General features: G+C 51.7%; 2 protein-coding genes and 1 pseudogene across 2 annotated transcripts; 2 read left to right on the top strand and 1 right to left on the bottom strand.

Moving 5' to 3' along the window:
• Positions 1-660: 660 nt before the first annotated feature.
• On the bottom strand, positions 661-10,339 carry ARMC5 (armadillo repeat containing 5). Its single transcript, XM_040260142.1, has 6 exons — positions 7,645-10,339; positions 4,820-4,927; positions 3,927-4,713; positions 2,578-3,074; positions 1,843-1,975; positions 661-1,739 (listed from the first exon to the last, which is right to left on the bottom strand). Exons 1-6 carry the CDS (start codon positions 8,120-8,122, stop codon positions 920-922), a joined length of 2,823 nt encoding a protein of 940 aa, XP_040116076.1. The 5' UTR covers positions 8,123-10,339; the 3' UTR covers positions 661-919.
• On the top strand, positions 8,761-11,789 carry LOC120877768 (annotated as a pseudogene).
• Positions 11,790-23,834: 12,045 nt separating this feature from the next.
• Positions 23,835-24,525, top strand: LOC120877749 (cytochrome c oxidase subunit 6A2, mitochondrial). The gene is made up of 3 exons (XM_040260130.1): positions 23,835-24,016; positions 24,165-24,301; positions 24,397-24,525. Exons 1-3 carry the CDS (start codon positions 23,944-23,946, stop codon positions 24,478-24,480), a joined length of 294 nt encoding a protein of 97 aa, XP_040116064.1. The 5' UTR covers positions 23,835-23,943; the 3' UTR covers positions 24,481-24,525.
• Positions 24,526-25,134: the final 609 nt, after the last annotated feature.

Genomic DNA, 25,134 nt, shown 5'->3' with positions numbered 1-25,134 from the left:
CCCTCTGGGCATGACTAGTGACCTCAGGGACTTGAAGAACACAATAGGTCTTCCCTCAGAACAGCAGGACACTTGGTCCAAGAGATGAGAATGGACCCAGAGACAGAAGGTCCACGATGGGTGATGGATGATGAAACGATAGTGCCAAGGTCTTGGACATCCATCCCCACCCACACATCCCCTCAGCCCCGATCCAGGTCTGTGTCCAGCTGGGTGGCTGTCTGAGCAATGAAGTAGCCTGAGCAGGAAGCAGTCTTCCCCTGGGGCCCAAAACCACATCCTCAGGAGCAGCCTGGCAACTGTAGCAAATCCCAGGGCTCCAGGAACCTGCACATTGTTACTTATTGAACTCCTGCACGCCAGGGGTGGCCTGTACTGTAACACAATTGTTGTTTAATTGCTAAGTCATGTCCCACTCTCTATGAGCTCCACCAGGGTCCTCTGTCCATGGGATTTCCCAGGCAAGAATACTGGAGTGGGCTCTCATTTCCTTCTCCAGGGGATCTTCCAGACCCCAGGACTGACCTGCGCTGGTTCTTTACCGCTGAGCCGCCAGGGAAGCCCACTGAGACACAGACACCTGGACACAACCCTGCTGGATAGGTTAAGACGTGCGGGTACTCCCACAGGAAAGGAAGCAGAGACACCACACAACAGGGGGAGCCGACTCCAAAGCTTTTAATTCCAACTCCATAAAGCTGGGCCAGGCCAGGTGCCTGGGGCCCTGGGCTGTTCTCCACCTCGAGAGCCCCATGCCCAGACCCTGGCCTTGGCTTCTCACTCCTGAGTCTTCAGACACCCCGGGCTCCAGGTCCATCCTCTCATGGGCCCTCGACAGTGACTCCTTCTGTTCAGCCTCCTCTCGTTGAGAGAGACCTCCTCCTAGCTAACTCATCCCTGGGTCTCCTCCCAGGGTACATCAACAGTCTAGGTTGGGACCCTTGCCCCCCGACTCCACCCCCATCACCACAGCCAGTAAAGCCTCGGTCAGGGGCCCAGCCTCCTCACCGGCTGCTTCCACAAGCCCCACCAGAGCCAGGGCCCGCTTCCGGGGGCACTGCCCCGGTCCCAGGGTCCAGCGTGCGCAGTGGGCAGCCAGCCGCGGCCGGCCCAGGCGGAACACCTCCCCCACTGACTCTGGGCCACCCTGGGGTCCCAGGTGGATGCGGCCCACGGCTTCTTCCAGCTCTTCCTCCAGCCCTGGCAGCAGGAAACGGCCAGCGGCCTCCAGAGCCTCCTCGGCTTCGGAGCCCAGCAGGGGCTGGCCTGGCGGAGGGACAGGCCCCAGGGCGGCCCCGCAGCCCCGGCAGCCATGCAGGTGATGCAGGATGGGCCAGGCCGCGCTGGGCGACAGGCCTCGGAGGGGCACTAGGTCCATCTGGGCTTCGGCAAAGCTGCCAGCTAGCAGAGCCCGGAAGAAGGGGGAGGCAGTGGCTGAGGCGGCTCGCTGGGCAGGGAGCCGGAGGCCTGAGTCCAGCAGGAAGTGGAGGTCAGGGGCTGGCATGGGGGCTGGGCCCAGCAGAGGTTCATAGAGGCAAGGGGAGGGTGGGTCTAGGTCCAGGGGGATTGCAGGTAGGATGGCTGGGCTCCCCGTGGGAGACACCAGGCCTTGGAGGCAGGAAAGGGAATCTGCGGCAAAAAAGAGGAAGAGTGGGTGCGGAGCGGGTCGGGTAAGCGCCGAGAGGAGGAGCCGGAGGCCGCCCTGGTCCAGAAGTAGCCGGCGCCACAGAGAAGGCTTCCTTTGAGGGGAAAAGAGAATCTTTCAGAAGCTGGAAAAGGGCAGCGCTGGAGAACAGCAATCTTGCACCCCCTGCTCCTGCGAGGTACCCACGTCTCCCTCACCGACAGATGAAGGGCAGGGTCAGGGCGCAGGCCACACGGTCCTCCGGGCTCCCAGAGAGCAGCAGGTGGGTGAGGGCCCCCACTCCGAAGGGCGACTCGGCTTGCACCGTCAGGTTCTGCAGCAGCATCTCACCTGCGGGGCGGGCAGAGAGTCAGGTTGGCAGCTGGGGTGGGGGCAGGGGTGGGCAAGAGAGGCCCCTGGGTCGCCGAGAGGAAGGCGGGGGTGACCTCAGGGCAAGGCAGAGGGTGATGACCGCAGGTCCCAGAGGGATGGCAACCCAACACTAGGAACTGGAAGGTTAAGAAGGGCCACAACAGGAAGTGGGATGGTCAGGGAATGACTCTGGGCCCTTAAGGGCCAAAACAGGCACAGAAGACTGGGCAGTCCCTGGCAGGGTTGGAAGGGGACTTTCAGAGGACGTGAGCCTGGGAAGACGTGGTGCCTGAGCTGCCCAGTGGAGTCAAGGACAGTGCAGAACTTAGGAATACGGGGAAATGAGAAGAGACTGGGGAAGGAGAGGCAGATTCTAAACAGTTTGGGCCAAGTCTAGTGCTGGGGTCCCTGGGCCCCAACACACAGTCAGAGGTTGAAGAACTATGTGTGGGGGCAATGGAGAAGGGAGTCCTTCCCGGCCGCCTTGGTGGCTGTTGTTCCCAGGGATGGCGGTGAGAGAGCAGGTGAGGCGCAGTGGGAGGGGAAGGGTGAGAAGGGCGCAGGACCCACGCAGGACCCACCCAGCTCCCGGTGCTGGTGCTGGCTGCGGCGGGCCTGCCGGGTGCGCATCGCCGGCCAGTCGTCGGGGGCGACGCCGAGCACCAGCCAGGCGCGCAGTAGCGCCGCCCCGTAGCTGCGCACGAAGGCCTCGAGGCAGGCGGGGTTGCAGGTGAGCCGCGCCAGGATGCGCAGCGCGCGGGGGCTCGGCGGGCCCGGCGCGCCGGTCACATAGGCCAGCAGGCCGCACAGGGCCGGGCCGGTCACTAGCGCCCCGCTGGGGTCGGGAGCCTGGGAGAAGCGCGACAGCAACAGCAGCGCCGGCCCCTCGCGGCCCCAGGGCTCCTCGGCGGCAGGGGCGGTGGGGCTACGGCCAGGCGGGCGCAGGGCGCGGGGCGTCCGCAGCGAGGTGGGGCTGGTAAGATCTGCCGGTTCTGGCGGCGGCGGACAGCACTCTGGGGACCAGTCGGGAGAGATGTCTCCCGGGCCCGCAGCATAACCCTCGGAGATCAGCCAGGACCTGCAGGGGGGAGAAAGGATATGGAACCCAGAGTCGAGGGGAGGGAGCAGGTCAAAAGAGCGGTACTCCAAGAGGTGACTGAGGCCAGAGGAGGAGGCAGCCTGAGGGGGACCGGGCAAAAGGGCATCCCAACACCCACCCACCCAGCCCCCATCCAGCAATTCCTGACTGCCTATTGCCTAGTGTATGCTAAGCGCGTTTCAGGTACTACAGGAAAGCAAAAGCAAAAAAGATCACGACCTTCTAGAGTTTCTATTCAGTGTGGTGTGAAGTGATATGTGTGGAGAAAAAATAAAAGGGAACAGAAACACAGGGTGGGGGGCGGTGGTAAGGAAAGAGCTGATGTTTTAAATCAAATCCCCATGAACGTAAGATCTAATCAAGGCATCTCAGAGGAGGAGTGCCCTGGGCACAAGGAACAGTAACCAAAGAGGCCCAGCATGCATGCACGCACGCAGGCTAAGTCCCCTCAGTCGTGTCTCTTTGCGACACTATGGGCCACAGCCTGCCAGGCTCCTCTGTTCATGGGATTCTCCAGGTGAGAATACTGGGGTGGGTGGCCTCGCCCTCCTCCAGGGGATCTTCCTGACCCAGGGATTGAACCCAGGTCTCTTGCATCTCTTGCACTGGCCGGTGGGTTGTTTATCACTGTGCCATCTGCAGAGAGCCAAGGTCAAACAAAGGTGGCTCCAAGAGAGAAGAGGTATATTTGGGGTCTGGAAGGCAGTCATGTTCAGTGAGAACAAGGTATTAGGAGTCAGAATCAAAGTCTTACAAAGACAGAATGGGTGGACGCAAGGTGAGTGAGGGTAGTGAAGAGGCCTCACCCCACAGCATCAGGTGGGAACTCACTGGAGGCTTCGGAAGCTTCCGGCCTCTGCCCGCTCTGGGGTCCTCTCCTCAGGGAAGTCCCAGGAAGCAGCTTCTCTTCCCTCTTCTTCCTCATCACCAGCCTCACCACACAGCTGCCCAGCCAGGAGAGGTACCAATCCCAGAGCTTGAAGCCGGCCCAGGGCCCCTGTATCATACAAGAAGCCCACAAGGGCAGCCACCACACGAGGGTGCCAGGCGCTGGCACGGGGATCCCGCAGCAAGCCCATCAACAACTCTAACCCCCCAGCATCTCGCAGCCGGGCCCGGTTGATAGCCTCCCGGCACAGCAGACACACAGCCCGCACCAGGGGCTGCTGGGAGGCTGGGCTTGCCCCGTTGAGGCCCCGGCGCCGCCGAAGTTCATCCAACAGCACCTCCACGCCCCCAGCATTGCCCAGGGCAGGCCGCACCAGGCCCTGGGCGCACAGGTTGGCGAGGATCAAGATGGTAGCCTCACGCACGGCTCTTTTGGGATGGGAGGCCAGGCCGACCAGTGGGCCGAGTCCCCCACCCAGACTGAGCTGCTCAGCACAGGCCCGAGAACAGCCTCGACTCAGCTCCAGGAGAGCACGGACCAAGGCCAAGGTCAGTGCAGGATCTGGCGCTGCAGCCAGAAGTTCAGCCAGTGGGCGCACCGCTCCCTGCTGGGCCAGGGCCAGGCGGTGCTGGGGTGAGTCCGCCAGGTTGCGGAGGGCGCGGACCACACTCTGGCGGCACTGGGAGTCCTGGCAGGCCGTCAGGCTCTCCACGAGCAGGGGAACAGCACCTGGGGGTGGGGGAGGAGATGGAGGGTGAGTGAGGACAGACCCCCGCCCCCCAGCCCTTCTTTCATCCCCAAGCCCCAGCTGGCTCCACCCTCAAAGCCCGCTCACCAGCACAGTGGATGTCCCCACAGCTCTCAGGTTCCATGGCTAAGTTCCCCAGAGCACGGGCGGTTCGGTTCTGGATGCTGTCTGTCTTCACACACTGAAGAATAGTCACTGCAAGAGAGTTTGGCCTCTTGAGGGTTCTACTCCTTCTTGTCTCTCTCGTTAATCACCTCAAGAACGTGGCCTCAGGACAGGGCACTCAGGGCCGGTGCACTGGGATGACCTTGAGGGATGGGATGGGGAGGGAGGTGGGAGGGGGGTTCAGGATGGGGGAACGCATGTACATCCATGGCTGATTCATGTCAATGTATGGCAAAAACCACTACAATACTGTAAAGTAATTAGCCTCCAATTAAAATAAATAAAATTTTTGAAAAAGAATATGGCCTCAGAGAGTCAGGGAAGGCCTCCAGAATAGGCCATTGCAGGATCTGGAAGGTTCGATAGGTAGGTGTTTGCTAGGTGGACGGTAGATGGGAGTGTTAAGGGACATTTTGGGTTTGGTAGCACCCTTTGCAAAGACCCAAAAGTGAGATCTAGTGTTTATGTTATGACTTCACGAAGCGCCTTATCAGGTCAAGAGATGAGGACTTGAATGTGAGGGCACTGGGAGCCATACAGGGTTCTAAGAATGGACATGACATGATCTAAACTGGCAGTCATGAGGAGAATGGATTACAAGGGGAAACAGTAAGGCAGAGGGAGCAACACAGAAGCTGTCGCAATAGCAAGAGATGGGCTGACCCAGATACCAGCACAGCCCAGCACAGTTTCTGGGCATGTGATGGAAGAAGGCAAAGCAGTGGCATGGATTCAGGAGATATTTAAAGTACAGAACAGTGAATGAATGATGGGGGTTATACACTAACAACAAAACTTGTATTTATTGAGGACTTAATGTGCCAGGCCCCTTGTCAAATACATTATGGTCCAGATACATTTTATGAAAACTGAAAATAATGTTTTCTCAAAAAAAATAAAGATTTCATAAAAATAGGCCTAAGTTTATAGCTGGCAGGCAAAGAAGAAGAATGCTGTGTTCACAATGTTGCCACTAGAAGGCGCCAATTTAGCTGGTAAACAGAAAAGCTTGCTATCTTCTGGGTTTGTTCTTATTTGAAAAACTGAAATGTAGCTAATGCACAATATTATTTAAGTTGCGTGCTCTGTTGCTCAGTCATGTCTGACTCCTTGTGACCCCAGGGACTGCAGCCTGACAGGCTCCTCTGTGCATGGGATTTTCCAGGCAAGAATACTAGAGTGGGTTGCTAGTTCCTCCTCCAGGGGATTTTCCAGGCCTAGGGATTGAACACACATCTCCTGCATCGGCAGGCAGATTCTTTACCAGTGAGCCACCTGAGAAGCACTATTGTATAAGTTACAAATGTACACTGTATAAGTTACAGATGTACAACATCAGTTCAGTCCAGTTCAGTATAGTGATTCCCAAATTTTAAAGGTTACATTCCATTTATAGTTATAACACTGGCTTAGGATTTGTTCTAGTTTTTGGCTGTGCCTGGAGGCTTGCAGTTCCCTGACCAGGTATGGAACCTGGGTCCCAGCAGTGAAAGCACCAAGTCCTAACCATGAGACCACCAGGGATTTCCAGGATTTGTTCTTAACATGCTAGTTTTTAATAACTGGGAGTACCAGTTGAGTATCTGTGCTCCGTCTTTGTATTTTATTTTCTCCCTATTCCAATTTTTTAAGGTAGTTATTATTACCCCATTTTACAATCCTAGTCTCTGATAGGTCTAGCTGACGGCAGAGCCCACTTTCTGAAGCACTAACCTGAAGTCTAGCTCATCAAATGGGATTTCAGTGCACAAGGCTAGACACAGCAGGCGCTGAGTGCCTGCTATGAACACAAATGAAGACTAAGAATCATTTCAAAGTCACCAAGTAACCTTTTGGCCTCCATTATCACTTCATGGGAAATAGATGGGGAAACAGTGGAAACAGGGTCAGACTTTATTTTTTGGGGCTCCAAAATCACTGCAGATGGTGACTGCAGCCATGAAATTAAAAGACGCTTACTCCTTGGAAAAAAAGTTATGACCAACCTAGATAGCATATTCAAAAGCAGAGACATTACTTTGCCGACTAAGGTCCGTCTAGTCAAGGCTATGGTTTTCCCTGTGGTCATGTATGGATGTGAGAGTTGGACTGTAAAGAAGGCTGAGTGCTGAAGAATTGATGCTTTTGAACTGTGGTGTTGGAGAAGACCCTTGAGAGTCCCTTGGGCTACAAGGAGATCCAACCAGTCCATTCTGAAGGAGATCAGCCCTGGGATTTCTTTGGAAGGAATGATGCTGAAGCTGAAACTCTAGTACTTTGGCCACCTCATGCGAAGAGTTGACTCACTGGAAAAGACTCTGATGCTGGGAGGGATTGGGGGCAGCAGGAGAAGGGGACGACAGAGGATGAGATGGCTGGATGGCATCACTGACTCGATGGACGTGAGTCTGAGTGAACTCCGGGAGTTGGTGATGGACAGGGAGGCCTGTCGTGCTGCGATTCATGGGGTCGCAAAGAGTCGGACACGACTGAGCGACTGAACTGAACTGAACTGAGCCCAGATGCGAGAGAGGTGATCCTTAATCAATACTCAGGTAATTAGCTGTAATTATCGCATCTAGGAGGGCTAGCATATAATTTCTAGAAAGAGAAGTGACGTCACGTATCTAGACAACAAGAAAACTGAGGGCGCTGCGCGTCCTAAAACACAATCCTCCAGGTTGCAGCACAAAGAACTCGAGACTCCGCCCAGGCCCAGACAGAGGTACGGGTGGAAACCTTCTAGGAAGTGAGGGCGGAGCACTTACCCAATGGGAGAATGCCTCCGAGTCTGCGCACTTCAGCTCGGCACGCCCCTTCAGTACAGCAGTTGGCCAGGATGCTGAGCGCCAAGTCCAGCGTCTTGCGCAGGCGCGCTGGTGGCGAGGCCGTCGCTGGTGACGCAGCAGAGGGGGCGGAGCCCGGTGAAGGGGCGGGGCCAGAAGAAGCCGCTGACTCGACCGACGAGGGGGCGGAGCCTGCGCCACCCTGGGACGGGGCGGGGCCCGCTGCAGCCGCTCGCCGTAGCAGCGCGAGAAGGGGGCGGAGCCCGCCGCGTGCCCGGAAGCGTTCTATTCCCCCGGCTGCCTTGACGTGGCGCGTACGGAGGGCTAAGAGCGCACGGCCCAAGGGTGTCTCGCTGGTAGCTGTGTCCTTTCCCCCACCTAGACCCTCCCCGGCCGCCGCCGTGAGCTGCGCGAGGCAGAACGAGAGCGAGTCCGTGGGGGTTGACTTCGCAGCCGCCATCTTGGCTCAAGCCTAAGGCTCCGCCTCTCTCCTCGCAGCTCGTCCAAGGGAGCGGAACTGGAAGAGGGGCGTGGGCCAGGCACCGCCTCTCTGACGCTTTTTGAATAGCGCCGCAGCTGTTCTGCAGGTCGGAAGTTGTAGTTCTCGATCCTGGTGCTTTGACTTGCACAGTCGCAGAAAAACTGTTGAGAGTAGTGGTTATCTATCTAATCGTTGTGAGAGCCCTAGAGGCGCGTGCGGTGCATGCTGGGATGTGTAGTCTGCGCCAAGTTTAACATGCCTAGTTTAGGATCGATGGGAAACTCTAAAGGGCCTCAGGTGGACCAGTACCTCCGACCTTGGAGTCTCAGTAAGGTGCTACTCCAGGTGACGTGTCTACTCCGCCCCCAGCGTGTCCCTGGCAACGATAGCTCGCTTTGCCGCCCCCCAGCCGTGGCCGGGGCACTGAAGTCTGCGCCGATGGGGTCTGAACCTCGAGACAAGAAGAAAGTGTCAAGTTCCTGATAGCGGCTGCAGATGGGCGCACTTGCTCCGCCAGGTGAACGAGAGGGTTAAACCCACAGAGGCAGTTTACTGCCACTTCCTAGAATGGCACGAGCTAGTGGACATTTCCGTTTCCGGTGCCGGATTCCTGGGTCCCGAGAGTCTTCAGCTCTGGTTGTGCTTGTGAGTTGAATGACTGGTATCTAGGAAACGGGAAGCTCTTCCGGCTATGGAGTCGCGGGCTCCAGAAACGGCAAGGGAGGACTCCAACGGCGCCGAGCAGCGGGGGAACCGGTTGTCTGGATCCCAGGAAATCCCAAGGTCCGCCTTTGTTGGCGGAGTTGTTTCACACAAGCGGCCCTTGGTGTCGCCGGGGCAGCCGGCCGCCTGGGAAATGATGCTGGGCCTGCGGTACCTAGGTAGGTCAGTCTCTGACCGTGGGGAGAAAGAAACTCCTGCTAAGACCAACTCTCCTGCGGTCCCTGGAGCCTTCGAGTGTCAGCAGTGTGGATTGACTTACCTCCCCGATCTCACTCCACCAAAGCAGCTTCGGCGGTGATAAACCCTACTGCTGTCCCCAGAGTAGCGAAAGCTTCCGACGGGGCTCAGATCTGGTTAAGCAGCACGGGGACGGGGTACACACCGGCGAGAAACCGTCCCCCTGTCCCCAGTGTGACTGTTGCTTCAGCCTGAGCTCTAACCTCATGCGACACCGTCGCTCTCGCTCAGGCCTCCGGCCTTGTAAGTGTCTGGAGTGCGAGGAGCCTATTATTGGCCCCAGCTCGGACACCGGCGAGGGCACATGGACGAGAAGCCTGACACTTGTGCCGAATGTGGCAAGACTTACTGTGTTAGCTTCAACCTGATCCAGCACCAGCACACGCGCACGGGGGAGGAGCCCTACAGCTGCGGGGGACTGCGGCAAGCGCTTCAGCCTCAGCTCCAACCTGGCGCAGCACCAGCGCTCCCACACCCGTGAGAAGCCCTGCCTCTGTGTCTGGTGTGATGACCGATTTGGGTGCAGCTCTTATCTGCTCAAGCACCAGCGATCGCACGCGGAGGAGGAGCAAGAACTTCACCCACAGCTCCGACTGCCTAAGGCACCAACTCACCCACAGTGGAGAGTGAGCCTTCAGGTGTCCTGAGTGTGGTCGTGGCTTTAAGGAGCGCACCCAGTTCACCAAGCACCAGCAAGTCCACGTGGGGAACGACCCCACGCCTGCCCAGAATGTGGCAAAACCTCTTCCACAAATCCAAGCTTCTTAAACACAGTGCTCACACACAGGCAAGAAATAAGTGCACCAAACTCAGCTGCAGCAAGAGTTTTGTAGACAGTTCAAATCTGCTGCCGCACCAACACTCCCGCGGGCCAGAAACCTTAGGCTTTGAGCCAGTGTGACAGGAGCTTCCGCCAGAGCTCTCCCCTGCTCATCCACCGGGTGGCGCACCGCGGAGAGAAGCCCTCCGTCTGCTGGCAGAGTGGCAAGGCCTTTGCCCCCAGCTCCATACCTGGGTCAGCACAGCGGACGCACCAGGGTGGCAGCCCCTGCCAACACCCCTGGCTTAAGTTGCAGCCAAAACTTCAGCTCTGACTTTGGTGCAGTCCTTCAGGAGACTGAGGGGACCAAAATTTCTCAGCAGGCCTCTTCTGCTCTTCTGGGGCTGCTGATGTGTGGGCTGAATCAGGGAAGCCCAGGCTGGAGGAATTGGGACAGAAAAGTGGCGTTGGGCATGTTCTCTGAGGCCCTGGAGATGGTACTCGAGCTGGAGGGAGAGTTTGGGGATGGACTGAACTGGCCAGGTTGCTTTAAGATGCAAAGCACCTTTGGCAGCTGCTGATCAGATCCCTTCACAGGTTCAGGGAGTGAGGGGGTGAATTACACAGGAGCTGTGGCCCCCTCTGCCCAGGAGAATGGGGCCAGATGCCAGGCAAACCCCTGTGAGGAAGACAGTGGAGAAGAAGGAGGTCAGGGAGGGCCTCTAAGGGTGTGTCCTAGACAGGGCTCAGAGAGGTTGAACTGGGGACCATTAGGTGAGCTTTATGATCCCTTTGAAAGACGACTGTCTACAAAATGAAGCTGGTGGGGCCCAGGACCAAAGCAACAGACCAGGAAGCCTGGTGGCATTTCTAGGCGGGGGCAAAAGACCAGAGGTTGGTCATCTGCCCCTTCCTCTCCTTTAGCCTCTTCCCTCGAAGATTTCCCAGGTTCTTTCTCTGATCCGTCAAAGAGGAGGAAATGGTGACAATCTAGTGTGCCCAGACACTAGGGACTGCGCACCGCACTGTAGTCTGCCCACTGGGGTGGGCTGCCTATGTAAACAAACGTGTTTCTGTCAGCGAAACAGTCTGTGGGAGCCAGAGGGAGGCTTCTCGAAGCACAGCACAATGTGTGCCCAGAGCAGAGGCTAAGCTGTGAGGCTCTGCTCTCCTTGTGGCCGGCAGTGGGAGGGGCACGGAACGTAGCCCTTTTGAGGTTGGGGGAGGCCTAGTGCCTGCCCCAAGGACTCATGAGACCCATGCCTCTGGTGCCTTGTCCTGAAATCTTGCCTCTTAGCAGCTCGGTGCATGTAGAACTGTACCGCAGAGAATAAGGGCCAAAGGGAAGGGGTGTGAGCTTCTAGCGCAGAGTATCTTCCTAACTGCATGACCTTGGACAAGTCTGCCTCTTCTGAGCTTCAGTTCCTTCATTTGTAAAACCGAGGGTTATGGTTGCCTCCCAGGATGGTAGTAAGCTCCTATGGGATCACTGACTTGAAACACCTGGGTCAAGGAGGTAACTTGGCAAAACTCGGCTGCCAACTCTGCTTCCAGCCGAGCACCCTGTCACTGGGGGTGTCGATCTGCAGGCATCACACCAGCGCGCTTTTTGCCTCCTCCTGAAGGTTACAGAAATGAGGGAGACAGCCCCAGCCCCGGGGTAGCGTGGTGTCATGAAGGAGATGGACTCGAACCCAGTGCTGGCGCTGGAGAAAGGGCGTCACCTGCAGCGAGTCTAAGAGTCTTCATGAAGGTGCATCTAATGGATGCCACTTGCCTCCTCAATCTGGGTCTGTGATGAAGGGAAGGGTTCTGGAATGTTCCCCGTTGCCGACAGCATTTCAAAGAGCACAAGCCAGGGTTTGAGCAAGAGGCCTGAGCCGGGCACATCCATAGTAAGCACTCAATAAATGGATGTTACGATCAGCTCCTGTTTTTCTCTTACTCGTGACCTTGAGGCTTCTGCTTCCTCAAAGCTGGATTCTGTTCTCTGCAAAATTGTAGGTGCAGATGGTCGTGAGGTTCATGGTGGAGATGGGCATGGGAAGGGGATCTGTTTGCAAAATCCCTTTCTGTCAACTGAAGCTGGTTCTCACCTTAATATAAATGGCCTTGTGTTCCATCCTCTCAGTTCTCATCCACTCCTGGGACCCAGGTTCCCCCTCTGAGCCTGGTGGACGGTGCAGAGGCTGGTGCTATGTACTGGGTGTGCCATAGGCTGGCATCTAGAGTCCCGCCCACCTAGAAGCTCCACAGTGGCTGGTAAGTGCTTTGAACATGCACTAGGGATGGGAACAGCACCGCAGCCCCAAGCCACAACCCCTCCCTCCCTCCCTCCCTTAGCTAGTCACACTCCGGGAGGACAGGACCTCCATGTCTGCTGAGTCCCCGCATCCCAGATGGGACAGGGGCAGATCAACTTTAGGAAGGGCTGATCACTGCCCAGGTGATTTGCCGATTTTCTTCCGTAGGATTCAGGATACCCTGGCCCTTTCTCTTATTTCCTCCCAGTTCAAAATGCTAATATCGCTCTATATTCCTAAATAATGTGTATTTTCTAAAACCAAGGACATTATCAAAGTCTGGAAATTATCGATGCTCCGGTACTATCATCTAATGAACGGACCTTATTACACCAGTGATTCCAGTAATAGACTGTATAGCAAATGAAAAGCGCGCGATTGGGACGCCCAGGAGAGCGAGCCCTGGCCAAGGTGATATGGCTTAACGTGGTGCGGTGACATCTAAAAATCTCTCCCTTGAGGAAAGACCGCTCCTAGCCGTTTCCTTTCACATTCTAATTAGGGACTGGGATGCCGTTTCTCCGCGATTCTTTGTGGTGCGTTCGTTGCTCTGACTGTTTAGGCCCGTCTTGGGAAGGTTGGGGGACAGGTGGGGCGTTTTGCGGGGAGGTGCTAAGCAAGCAGGGCGGCCGGGGGTGGAGCGCCCCCTGCCGGAGGCTGAGTAAGGATGCCCGAGACCCTCCGCATCCGGGTCTGGGGTCTTTGGGGCTAGGAGGTCAACGCACCTCGTTTTCCCAGGACACCTTGCGGACTACATTTCCCAGCAGGCCCGGCGCAGGCTGCTGCCTTTGAGAGTTGGCGGCGTCCCTCGCAGCCTTCGCCTCCGGCTCCTCTCTGGGTTCTGCCATGTGGAGTGGGGGCCTTTGCTACGCAGCGGGTGGCTTTCCGTGAGCTGGGGTCGAACAACCCTAGCTCATTGCACCCTCGGAGTCATGCAGGAGACACGTGGGTGCGGGGTCTCCGTGGATAAGAGCTGGCGACCATCAGCCTTTCGGGCAGCCGCCTCTTCCTGGAGCAGGGGAGCGATCCTGAACACTCGCTCCTCCGAGCCCCATTGATGCGGCGCGCCTTGAGCCCCAAAAGCACATGGGTGTTATCAGAGGCGGGACGAGCACCTCCAAGGCCCTTTTCAGCTTCCCACCCTCCATTCTCTTCCTGGAGTCTAGTTATTCCATTAGCTCATCTCCCAGTAGTCCCTCAAGCAAATCCAACTCCACCCGCCTTATAATCCGGGCATCTACGACCATTCCAGATGTTCAAGCTGGTTTTAGAAAAGGCAGAGGAACCAGAGATCAAATTGCCAACATCCCATGGATCATCGAAAAAGCAAGAGAGTTTCAGGAAAACACCTATTTTTGCTTTATTGACTGTGCCAAAACGTTTGACTGTGTGGATCACAATAAACTGTGGAAAATTCTGAAAGAGATGGGCATACCAGACCGCCTGGCCTGCCTCTTGAGAAACCTGTATGCAGGTCAGGAAGCAACAGTTAGAACTGGACATGGAACAACAGATTGGTTCCGAATAGGAAAAGGAGTACATCCAGGCTGTATATTGTCACCCTGTTTATTTAACTTCTATGCAGAGTACATCATGAGAAACGCTGGGCTAGAAGAAGCACAAGCTTGAATCAAGATTGTTGGGAGAAATATCAATAACCTCAGATATGCAGATGACACCACCTTTATGGCAGAAAGTGAAGAACTAAAGAGCCTCTAGATGGAAGTGGAGAGTGAAAAAGTTGGCTTAAAGCTCAACATTCAGAAAACTAAGATCATGGCATATGGTCCCATCACTTCATGACAGATAGATGGGGAAACAGTGGCTGACTTTATTTTTTGGGGCTCCAAAATCACCGCAGATGGCGATTGCAGTAATGAAATTAAAAGATGCTTGTCAGGAGTCGCGTTAGGCATTACTGACAAAATGGAGGCACGGTCCCCAGCCCCTCTCCTCATTCCACAGGCACGGATCCCGGGATGAAGGAGTTAGGCCTTGTAATTCTGACTTGTCTTTTCCTCTCCTCGGCTGAGTTGACTGAAAAGGAATATTAAGGTGCTTATTGTTCTTGAGAGGAGCATGAGAAGGCACAAAGCCTTCTGCAGCATTGCTCAGAAAATAATTCATAAAGTTAATCATTGAGAGTTGTTCAAGGACTTTTACAAAAAAGTGTTCCAGGATGAGCACATAGGCTGTAGCTTGAGGCCATGGGAGGGATTGATATCTGAAGCCTATTTGTGAGGAGAATGTTTATGGCAAAGGAGTTTACTGAGTTTAGGGTTTAGAAATAATTTAAACAGTTAGAAGTTACTCACAGAAAACTAGTCTATCTAATCACACTAGGACCACAGCCTTGTCTAACTCAATGAAACTAAGCCATGCCCGGGGGGCCACCCAAGACGGGCGGGTCATGGTGGAGAGGTCTGACAGAATGTGGTCCACTGGAGAAGGGAATGGCACACCATTTCAGTATTCTTGCCTTGAGAACCCCATGAACAGTATGAAAAGGCAAAATGATAGGATACTGAAAGAGGAACTCCCCAGGTCGGTAGGTGCCCAGTATGCTACTAGAGATCAGTGGAGAAATAACTCTAGAAAGAATGAAAGGATGGAGCCAAAGCAAAAATAATACCCAGCTGTGGATGTGACTGGTGATAGAAGCAAGGTCCAATGCTGTAAAGAGCAATATTGCATAGGAACCTGGAATGTCAGGTCCATGAATCAAGGCAAATTGGAAGTGGTCAAACAAGAGATGGCAAGAGTGAACGTTGACATTCTAGGAATCAGCGAACTAAAATGGACTGGAATGGGTGAATTTAACTCAGATGACCATTATATCTACTACTACGGGCAGGAATCCCTCAGAAGAAATGGAGTAGCCATCATGGTCAACAAAAGAGTCCGAAATGCAGTACTTGGATGCAATCTCAAAAACGATAGAATGATCTCTGTTCGTCTCCAAGGCAAACCATTCAATATTACGGTAATCCAAGTCTATGCCCCAACCAGTAACGCTGAAGAAGCTGAAGCTGAACGGTTCTATGAAGACCTACAAGACCTTTTAGAACTAACACCCAAAAAAGATGTCCTTTTCATTATAGGGGACTGGAATGCAAAAGTAGGAAGTCAAGAAACACCTGGAGTAACAGGCAACTTTGGCCTTGGAATACGGAATGAAGCAGGGCAAAGACTAATAGAGTTTTGCCAAGAAAATACACTGGTTATAGCAAACACCCTCTTCCAAAAACACAAGAGAAGACTCTACACATGGACATCACCAGATGGTCAACACCAAAATCAGATTGATTATATTCTTTGCAGCCAAAGATGGAGAAGCTCTATACAGTCAACAAAAACAAGACCAGGAGCTGACTGTGGCTCAGATCATGAACTCCTTATTACCAAATTCAGACTCAAATTGAAGAAAGTAGGGAAAACCGCTAGACCATTCAGGTATGACCTAAATCAAATCCCTTATGATTATACAGTGGAAGTGAGAAATAGATTTAAGGGCCTAGATCAGATAGATAGAGTGCCTGATGAACTATGGAATGAGGTTGGTGACATTGTACAGGAGACAGGGATCCAGACCATCCCCATGGAAAAGAAATGCAAAAAAGCAAAATGGCTGTCTGGGGAGGCCATACAAATAGCTGTGAAAGAAGAGAAGCGAAAAGCAAAGGAGAAAAGGAAAGATATAAGCATCTGAATGCAGAGTTGCAAAGAATAGCAAGAAGAGATAAGAAAGCCTTCTTCAGCAATCAATGCAAAAAAATAGAGGAAAAGAACAGATTGGGAAAGACTAGAGATCTCTTCAAGACAATTAGAGATACCAAGGAAACATTTCATGCAAAGATGGGCTCGATAAAGGGCAGAAATGGTCTGGACGGACCTAACAGAAGCAGAAGATATTAAGAAGAGGTGGCAAGAATACACAGAACTGTACAAAACAGATCTTCACGACCCGGATAATCACAATGGTGTGATCAGTCATCTAGAGCCAGACATCCTGGAATGTGAAGTCAAGTGGGCCTTAGAAAGCATCACTACGAACAAAGCTAGTGGAGGTGATGGCATTCCAGTGGAGCTATGTCAAATTCTGAAAGATGATGCTGTCAAAGTGCTGCACTCAATATGCCAGCAAATTTGGAAAACTCAGCAGTGGCCACAGGAGTGGAAAAGGTCAGTTTTCATTCCAATCCCAAAGAAAGGCAATGCCAAAGAATGCTCAAACTACCGCACAATTGCACTCATCTCACATGCTAGTAAAGTAATGCTCAAAATTCTCCAAGCCAGGTTTCAGCAATACATGAACTGCGAACGTCCTGATGTTCAAGCTGGTTTTGGAAAAGGCAGAGGAACCAGAGATCAAATTGCCAACATCCGCTGGATCATGGAAAAAGCAAGAGAGTTCCAGAAAAACATCTATTTCTTCTTTATTGACTATGCCAAAGCCTTTGACTGTGTGGATCACAATAAACTGTGGAAAATTCTGAGAGAGATGGGAATACCAGATCACCTGACCTGCCTCTTGAGAAATCTGTATGCAGGCCAGGAAGCAACATTTAGAACTGGACATGGAACAACAGACTGGTTCCAAATAGGAAAAGGAGTATGTCAAGGCTGTATATTGTCACCCTGCTTATTTAACTTCTATGCAGAGTACATCATGAGAAACGCTGGACTGGCAGAAACACAAGCTGGAATCAAGATTGTTGGGAGAAATATCAATAACCTCAGATATGCAGATGACACCACTCTTATGGCAGAAATTGAAGAGGAACTCAAAAGCCTCTTGATGAAAGTGAAAGAGGAGAGTGAAAAAGTTGGCTTAAAGCTCAACATTCAGAAAGCTACGATCATGGCATCTGGTCCCATCACTTCATGGCAAATAGATGGGGAAACAGTGGAAACAGGGTCAGACTTTATTTTTGGGGGGCTCCAAAATCACTGCAGATGGTGACTGTAGCTATGAAATTAAGACGCTTACTCCTTGGAAGAAAAGTTATGATCAACCTAGATAGCATATTCAAAAGCAGAGACATTACTTTGCCGACTAAGGTCCGTCTAGTTAAGGCTATGGTTTTTCCAGTAATCATGTATGGATGTGAGAGTTGGACCTTGAAGAAGACTGGGTGCCGAAGAATTGATGCTTTTGAACTGTGGTGTTGGAGAAGACTCTTGAGAGTCCCAACTCCTTGGACTGCAAGGAGATCCAACCAGTCCATTCTGAAGGAGATCAACCCTGGGATTTCTTTGGAAGGAATGATGCTAAAGCTGAAACTCCAGTACTTTGGCCACCTCATGAGAAGAGTTGACTCATTGGAAAAGACTCTGATGCTGGGAGGGATTGGGGGCAGGAGGAGAAGTGGACGACAGAGGATGCGATGGCTGGATGGCATCACTAACTCAATGGACGTGAGTCTGAGTCAACTCTGGGAGTTGGTGATGGACAGGGAGGCCTGTCGTGCTGCGATTCATGGGGTCGCAAAGAGTCGGACATGACTGCGTGACTGAACTGAACTGAACTGAGAAGTTAAAGATTTAAGGAATGTTGTAAAGTTAGCATATTTTACTGTAGCTTATAGAAGTTAGGAATTTTTAGAGACATTATAGCTAGAAGCCTTTTTAAGAGATAGTGAGCTCAGGATGTTAGGGGCAAACAAGACTTAGGAAAATAAGTAGTAAACTGAGGAATGTAGCATGAGTTGCAATGTAATCACAAGTTAACTATAGGACACATTAGAAGAGGTAGATAATAGATGATAAGGCTGATTCCGAGAGAATCACTGAAGCAGGAACTCTGAAGAGCAACAATGGTTTATGGAGATAATAAATCTGGGAGGGGGGAACTGAAAATGTCAAACCTTTGGCCTAATGTTTTTGTTTTACAAAACAAAACATAAAAGAGAATCTTAAACTTGGAATAAACAGGCAGTCCATAGAAAAATGAGAGGCTGTCTCATTTGCCGACACCGTTCAGCTCTTCAGGTTGAATCCCTGGCTGCTGGAGTTGGACTCCAGCAGATGCTTACTTCTTGGAAGGAAAGTTCTGACCAACCTAGATAGCATATTAAAAAGCAGAGACATTACTTTGCCAACAAAGGTCCGTCTAGTCAAGGCTATGGTTTTTCCAGTGGTCATGTACGGATGTGAGAGTTGGACTATAAAGAAAGCTGAGTGCCGTAGAACTGATGCTTTTGAACTGTGGTGTTGGAGAAGAACTTTGAGAGTCCCTTGGACTGCAAGGAGATCCAACCAGTCCATCTTAAAGTAGATCAGTCCTGGGTGTTCATTGGAAGGACTGATGTTGAGGCTAAAACTCCAATATTTTGGCCACCTGATGCAAAGAGCTGACTCATTGGAAAAGACCTTGATGCTGGGAAAGATTGAAGGCAGGAGGAGAAGGGGACGACAGAGGATGAGATGGTTGGATGGCATCATTGACTCAATGGACATGGTTTGGGTGGACTCCAGGAGTTGGTGATGGACAGGGAGGCCTGGCGTGCTGCAGTTCATGGGGTCACAGAGTCGGACACGACTGAACGACTGAACTGAAGTGAACTGAACTACTGTTTTCCTAAGGTCTCCATCCGGGTACTGCTTTCACCCACCACACCCCTCACACTGACCTAAACATCTGCCTTCTGTCAGGACCCGCTCTCTCAACTTTCCACAAGGCCACTGGGTACCCTCAGCCGGGAGCCAACCATTTAGACTTAGACGGTTTGGTGAAGTTAAATTTCATCATCATGTGGCATTGAATCCAGCTACTGAGAGCTGGGCACACCCGAGTTCAAGACCATGATCTTAGTTTCTTAATACCCTGGACACGTGGCTCAGAAGGGAAGCACTGCAGTGAGGACCAACAGATACTCCTTTAGTTCAAAGGTTCTCAACCCTATGTGTGTGTGAGTCGCTCAGCTGTGTCCAGTTCTTTGCGACCCATGGTCTCCCGTCAGCCTCCTCTGTCCATGGGATTTCCCAGGCAATAATACTGGAGTGGGTTGCCATTTCCTTCTCCAGGGGATTGTCCTGACCCAGGGATCGAACATGGGTCTCCTGCACTGTGGGCAGATTCTTTACGGTCTGAGCCACCTGTGTGTCATTTGTGATCCCCTGGTGCAATGTACGCAAAAGAATTTTGCAAAACTTCTGGGTAATTCTATTGTGCAGCCAGGGTTGAGACCACTGCTTTATCTCCTAGGGCAGATGGGTGGGGCCTGGGATGGCACTGGGCCAGGCACCTCCACCTGGGAGCAGCCTCCACCCTTTATCCCACTGTGGTTCACAAATCACTGTTCACATTTTGTATGTGTCCCAGGCTGTGCGAAAAGGAAGCTCTGCCCTGTAGTAAGAAGTATATTTGACAGTCTTATGTAAGGCAATTGGGAGAAAGCCAAGTAGGAAACAAACTAATCCCAGCAAGGGGGAAGGAAAGCCTGAGCTAGATGGGGAATGCAATGAGTTTGTCAAAAAGTTCAATCAGTTTTTTCTGTAAGATGGTACAGAAAAACCCTAATGATCTTTTGGCCAACCCAATAGGAGGAGACAGCTGTGATAGTCACAAAGTAATGGATTAAGGTGGCTAACTAGATCAAAGTTCTTGCAAACCTGTGACACTTTTTATTGTCAGAAGAGCTGACTGCACTGGCTATGTCCCTGCTGACTCAGGAGCATTCCCAGCTCTGCTGAGCTTTACCTAGGGCTCCCAAGACCATGAACAGACTAGGGTCATCAAGCTTGGCTCAGGCTCAGACATGAGCAAATTGAACTGCAGCCATTCATATTTTTATAAGAACATCTCCCTTATGAAGACCAAAGGCCCTTGCCTACATGGGGCATCAGCTATGCTCCTGACGATGATTCCTATGTGAGCTTCAAAAAATAAGCTCTGTGCATGGTGTGAAGATGCTCGTTCCAGCATTTTCTATAGTAGTGACATATTCCAATAATAAAAGAGACGAATAAAATGTGGTCTTTTAAATGAAAGAATTGTATGTAGCCATTAAAATATCGTGATGAAAGAATATGAATGAGCCAGAAAATGTTCACGAGTTAAAAAAAAGAGTGCACAAGGACTTCCCTGGTGGGGAAGATTCTGTGCTCCGAATGCAGAGGACTCAGGTTTGATCCCTGGTGAGAAAACTAGATCCCACAGGCCACAGCTAAAGATCCCACATGCAGCAAGGAAGATTAAAGATTCCCAGGGCTGCTACTAAGACCTGGTACAGCCGAATTAAAAATAAAAGGAGTGCACATATTCTTTTTGGAGAGCAAACTTGGACTCATCTTTTGCTTGGGGTGGTTTTCTCTTGTTCAGTAGCTAAACTGTGATTGTAGAATAGTCTAAATATGCAGGTGTGTTGGCAAAGCCTGAATAAACATGCTGAGTGCTAAACGTGCTGAAGAAAATGTGGAGGTATTAGTCTTAGAATTGGTGGAATTATGGACAAAAGGAAGTTTCTATTTCAAAAGTGTCCGAATGAGACAGGCATTTGTAGCAGAGGAATTAGGAGGAAACTCTCTTGAGCCAGACCCTTTGGATCCCAGTTCTGCCATTTATCATAGGAATGATCCACTGGCAAGGTTAAGACCTTTCAGTGCCTCAGTTTAGTCATCTGTAAAGTGGGAAAGCCTTTCTCTCAGTTAATTGTCAGAACAGCCCCTGGCCCATAGTAAGTACTCACTATTTTATTTTATTACTTAAAAAAATACATATTTATTTATTTGGCTGAGCTGGACATGGGATCTTTGATCTTTGTTGCACTTGTGGTATGTGTGGTATATTTTATTTTTTTAGCTGCGGCGTGTGTAATTTTTATTTGCAGCATGCAAACTCTTAGTTGTGGCATGTGGGATCTAGATCTCTCACTCTGCATTGAGCCCCTGCCCCCTGCATGGGAAAGGTGAAGTCTTAGCCACTGGACCACTATGGAAGTCCTGAGGTCTAACATCATTTTGAGATTGAAAAGGAACAACTTCTCCCTGGTCCCTCAAACTTCACAGTTTACAGAAGGATTTAGAGAGGCGGTAGGCAAAGGTAAGTTACTGAAAACCATGTCTTCTTGGTATGGACAAACATAATATTAAACGATGTCTCAACATCAGTGATAAATGACTTCCCTTATGTTTTATAAAAATTATTTGTTGGTTTTCCTACCAATGTGCTGTTAGCATAAAAAAAATGTCCAGTTAGCCAGTGAGAATTCAGACTGCACAGAAATGCTTCATAGCATTGCCCATCGCATTTCCAGGCTTACTAACCAAGTCCTTGATTCCTCTTTCTCCCGTAGCTCTGCAGCTCCAATTTAAGTGCCTTCAGGCACCACATCCTTTTAATTTTATTGATTTATTGTTTTGGCTGCGCTGGGTCTTCAGAGCTGTGCTCGGGCTTTCTCTAGTTGCAGTGCTCAGGGGCTTCTCTAGTTGTGAGGTGTGGGCTTAGTTGCCCCACAGCATGCGGGATCTTAGTTCTCCAACCAGGGATTGAACCCATGTCCCCTGCATTGGAAGGCAGATTCTTGACCACTGGACCACCAGGGAAGTCCCCATCCTTTTTGTTCTACTCAGGGAAGATTTCTCAAGTCCATCCTTTCCTTGCTGTTGCCATTACTACTACCTTACATGCCAATTGTTGTCATCACCTCCCTGGATTATTGCAGAAGACTCCTCATCAGCCTCCCCTGCCTCTAGTCCTTGCGTTCTGGTTCATCATCTGTATAATCCACCAGTGATAGTGCTCCCTTAAACCCCAGGCTCCAACATCAAATCTGATGTCACTCCCCTGCTTCAAAGCATCTGTGCCTAAGCCCCACCCCCAGCGTGGCCTGCACAAGAGTCAAATGCTCCAGCACGAACATCATAGATCCTCACCCCAGCTCTGCCCCACCTCTGCAGCTTTACTGGCTATGGCCTTTCACACCTCTGTGCTTTTGTACTTATTTTATTTCTGACTTCCCAGAATGCCTTCCCCCTTTTCTATCATCCAAAGTCCTAATTATATGAGCCCCAGCTCCACTGAAAGTTTTCCCAAACTCTTCTATCACGCTCGATGTGGCGTCTGCTTCAGCGGCATTAGGGATCATCACGACATCAGGTCACTTGTGTGACTCCCCCAGAGTGTCTGGCCTAGTGCGTGACACAGGAGGCGCTCAATAAATATTAACTGAATCAAGGAATCACTTCTGGTTGCTCAGGTTTTTTAATGCTAAGACTCAGGTTCTTTCTCTCTTTTTAATTGGCTGCACTGGGTCTTAGTTGCGGCAGGCAGGCAGGGTCTGTTTAACTGTGGCTCGTGAACTCTCAGTTGTGGCATGTAGAATCTAGCTCCCCAATCGGGGCTCAAACTCAAGCCCCCTGCATTGGAAGCTCACAGTCTTAGCCACTGGACCACCAGAGAAGTCCCCAAACTCAGATTCTTTTATCCTTGTCTTCTTTCCAGTGTGGACACACTTGGCAAGTTAACCGAAGTGACCACACCCAATCTAAGTCTGCCCAGTCGCTTTGCCTGCCAGTCAATGAGATTGTGGTTATTTCTATAGCAATAACATAGAAAAGCAACTAAACAATGCTTTTTATTTGGGTCCAGTGCCTTTTCCCCACACATCTGTGTTTAGTTGCTCAGTTGTGTCTGACTCTTAGTGACCCTGTAGACTGTAGCCCACCAGGCTCCTCTGTCCATGGAATTTTTCAGGCAAGAATACTCGAGTGGATTGCCATTTCCTCCTCCAGGGGATATTCCCAACCCAGGGATCAAAACCATGTCTCCTGTGTCTTCTGCACTGCAGGCAAGTTCTTTACTCACTGGGCCATCCAGGGAGCCCAGCATCTGTAGTAATGAGATTATCACAAATTGCCAGGATGGTCTCATCAGTTTCTGTAATAGGTGTACTTGAGCATGTGCGCCACAAGAGGGCGACAACAGCAGAGGATGCTAGCAGCCCTTGGGCCATTGGCCAAGCACCAGACAGAAGAGCTCTTAGTGGGATCGTCCAGGGTGAGACTAAGGGATGGGAATCCCCAGGGAATTGTTTGGTGATGACCAGCAAAACTCTGAGGGGAGAGAGAGGCACCTAGGACCTTTTCAGGTAAAAATACTCCATTTTTGTTTTTACCAAGAGCCATAATCTTGCGTAGGGAGGAGGTTTAAGAGTTGGACTGCCTGTGGACAAAGAAATCAAGTAATTGTAACTGAAATAAGGCCCCGTCTTCTCAGTAGCAATTCCAAAGTCCAATTGGGAAAAAGCAACTGTAGGAAGAATTCCATTATAGCTCATTGAGGGCCCCAGAATAATTTAGCAATACTATATATAATATTTAACTGTTCAACAAGTTACTAAAACTTCCTCTGTTACTTTACTTAAACTTCACTGAGATCATTTAAGGTACAAATTATTATACAGTATACACCTGAAAAAAACCTGAGATTCAAAAGGACACTTCATTCATTCTACAAATATTTATTAAAGGCCTACTGTGTGCCAATCACTGGGTCTAGAGTACTGAGCAAAATTAATTCCCTCCAACTATAAAAAGAATGGCATATTGTACTTTAAATGTCCTCTTACCAAAATAAGAGGCGCAGTAGAGCAAGCTGCCTGGAGAGAAAGACCTCTTGCCAGTCAGGCCTCATTTTAAATATAGAAACCCCCAAAAATAGCCACCCATGCAAGGGACTCAACAGGTGATTGGCAGGAACAGAGGGGAGGGGAACCGAGGCCTCACTGAAGGAGAAGGAAAGGACAGTGCCCTTGTCCCCAGCTTCTGCCACCGACATGGCTTTGCCTCTGAAGTCCTTGAGTCGGGGCTTGGCCAGTGCGGCCAAGGGAGAGCATGGCGGGACAGGAGGTGAGTGAAGCTGGGGCCTGACCCTGTGGCTTCCTGACCTTGTCCCTCCGTTCCCCCCCCAACCCCCTGCCCCTGGGGACTTCCAGGGTCCTGGCGACCCCCCTATCTCTCTCTCACCCCTGCCTTCCTCCCCGATCCTCTGCTGCAGCCCGCACCTGGCGCTTCCTGACTTTCGGGCTGGCGCTCCCGAGCGTGGCCCTCTGCACCCTCAACTCCTGGCTCCATTCGGGCCACCGCGAGCGCCCGGCGTTCATCCCCTACCATCACCTCCGCATCCGCACCAAGGTACACCGACCCCCTGGGGACGCGAGCGGGCGGGTGAGTCAGGGGCTGCGGGACCCCCAGACTGACATCTCGCTCCCTTCCCTCTCTCTCCACAGCCCTTCTCCTGGGGAGACGGCAACCACACTTTTTTCCACAATCCCCGGGTCAACCCTCTGCCCACGGGCTATGAAAAGCCTTGAGGCTTGGCTGATGCCCCCAGACACAATAAAATTGTGGAAGCTGTGTGTCCGCGGCTCCTTGGGGACCACGGGGCGGGGCTGGTTCGAGCTGGGCGCATGCGCACAGTGCAGCGGGTGCTCCACGTGCTCTTCCGGAGATCCTGACTCCCCAGGGACTCGCGGGAGCATCCTTGATGGACAGGTAGGAGATAGCCCCTCCCCTTTCACCTATTCATGGTTAGGACTCTAGGTTGTAAAAGGCTTTCACATACACTGATTTCTCATGATAACCCTGGGAGCAAGGCATAATTTCGGTTCTCTCTTCTCCAGAGGAGGAATTTGAGATGCTCAGAGATTAAATGACTGAAATTCAGGCGGCTCACAGAGGCCCCACAGGTTGCCTGACACGCCCTGAGGGCCTCTCTGAGTTCCCGCTGTGTGGAGACAACAGTGATTTCAAACACGGCCTACAGCCCCATGTGAGAGGCTTCTTGAGCTAATTCTGGATTTGGAATAGTTCAGTCATGCTCTACACAATCGTTCACGGGTCTTCTGTATTATTTGGGGGAAGTTAGATGCTCCCTTTCAGGAAGTCTGATTCTCCTAGCTTCTGGGGACCCCATTCAAGGGTTCAAGCTCTGGATATTTCATTCACCTTCTAGGACAGTCAGCTCA

This window comes from Oryx dammah, unplaced genomic scaffold (genome assembly GCF_014754425.2).
Source record: "Oryx dammah isolate SB20612 unplaced genomic scaffold, SCBI_Odam_1.1 HiC_scaffold_2, whole genome shotgun sequence".
NCBI lineage: Eukaryota > Metazoa > Chordata > Mammalia > Artiodactyla > Bovidae > Oryx > Oryx dammah.
The sequence above is the reverse complement of the archived record's forward strand: the minus strand, read 5'-3'. Positions and strand labels throughout refer to the sequence as shown.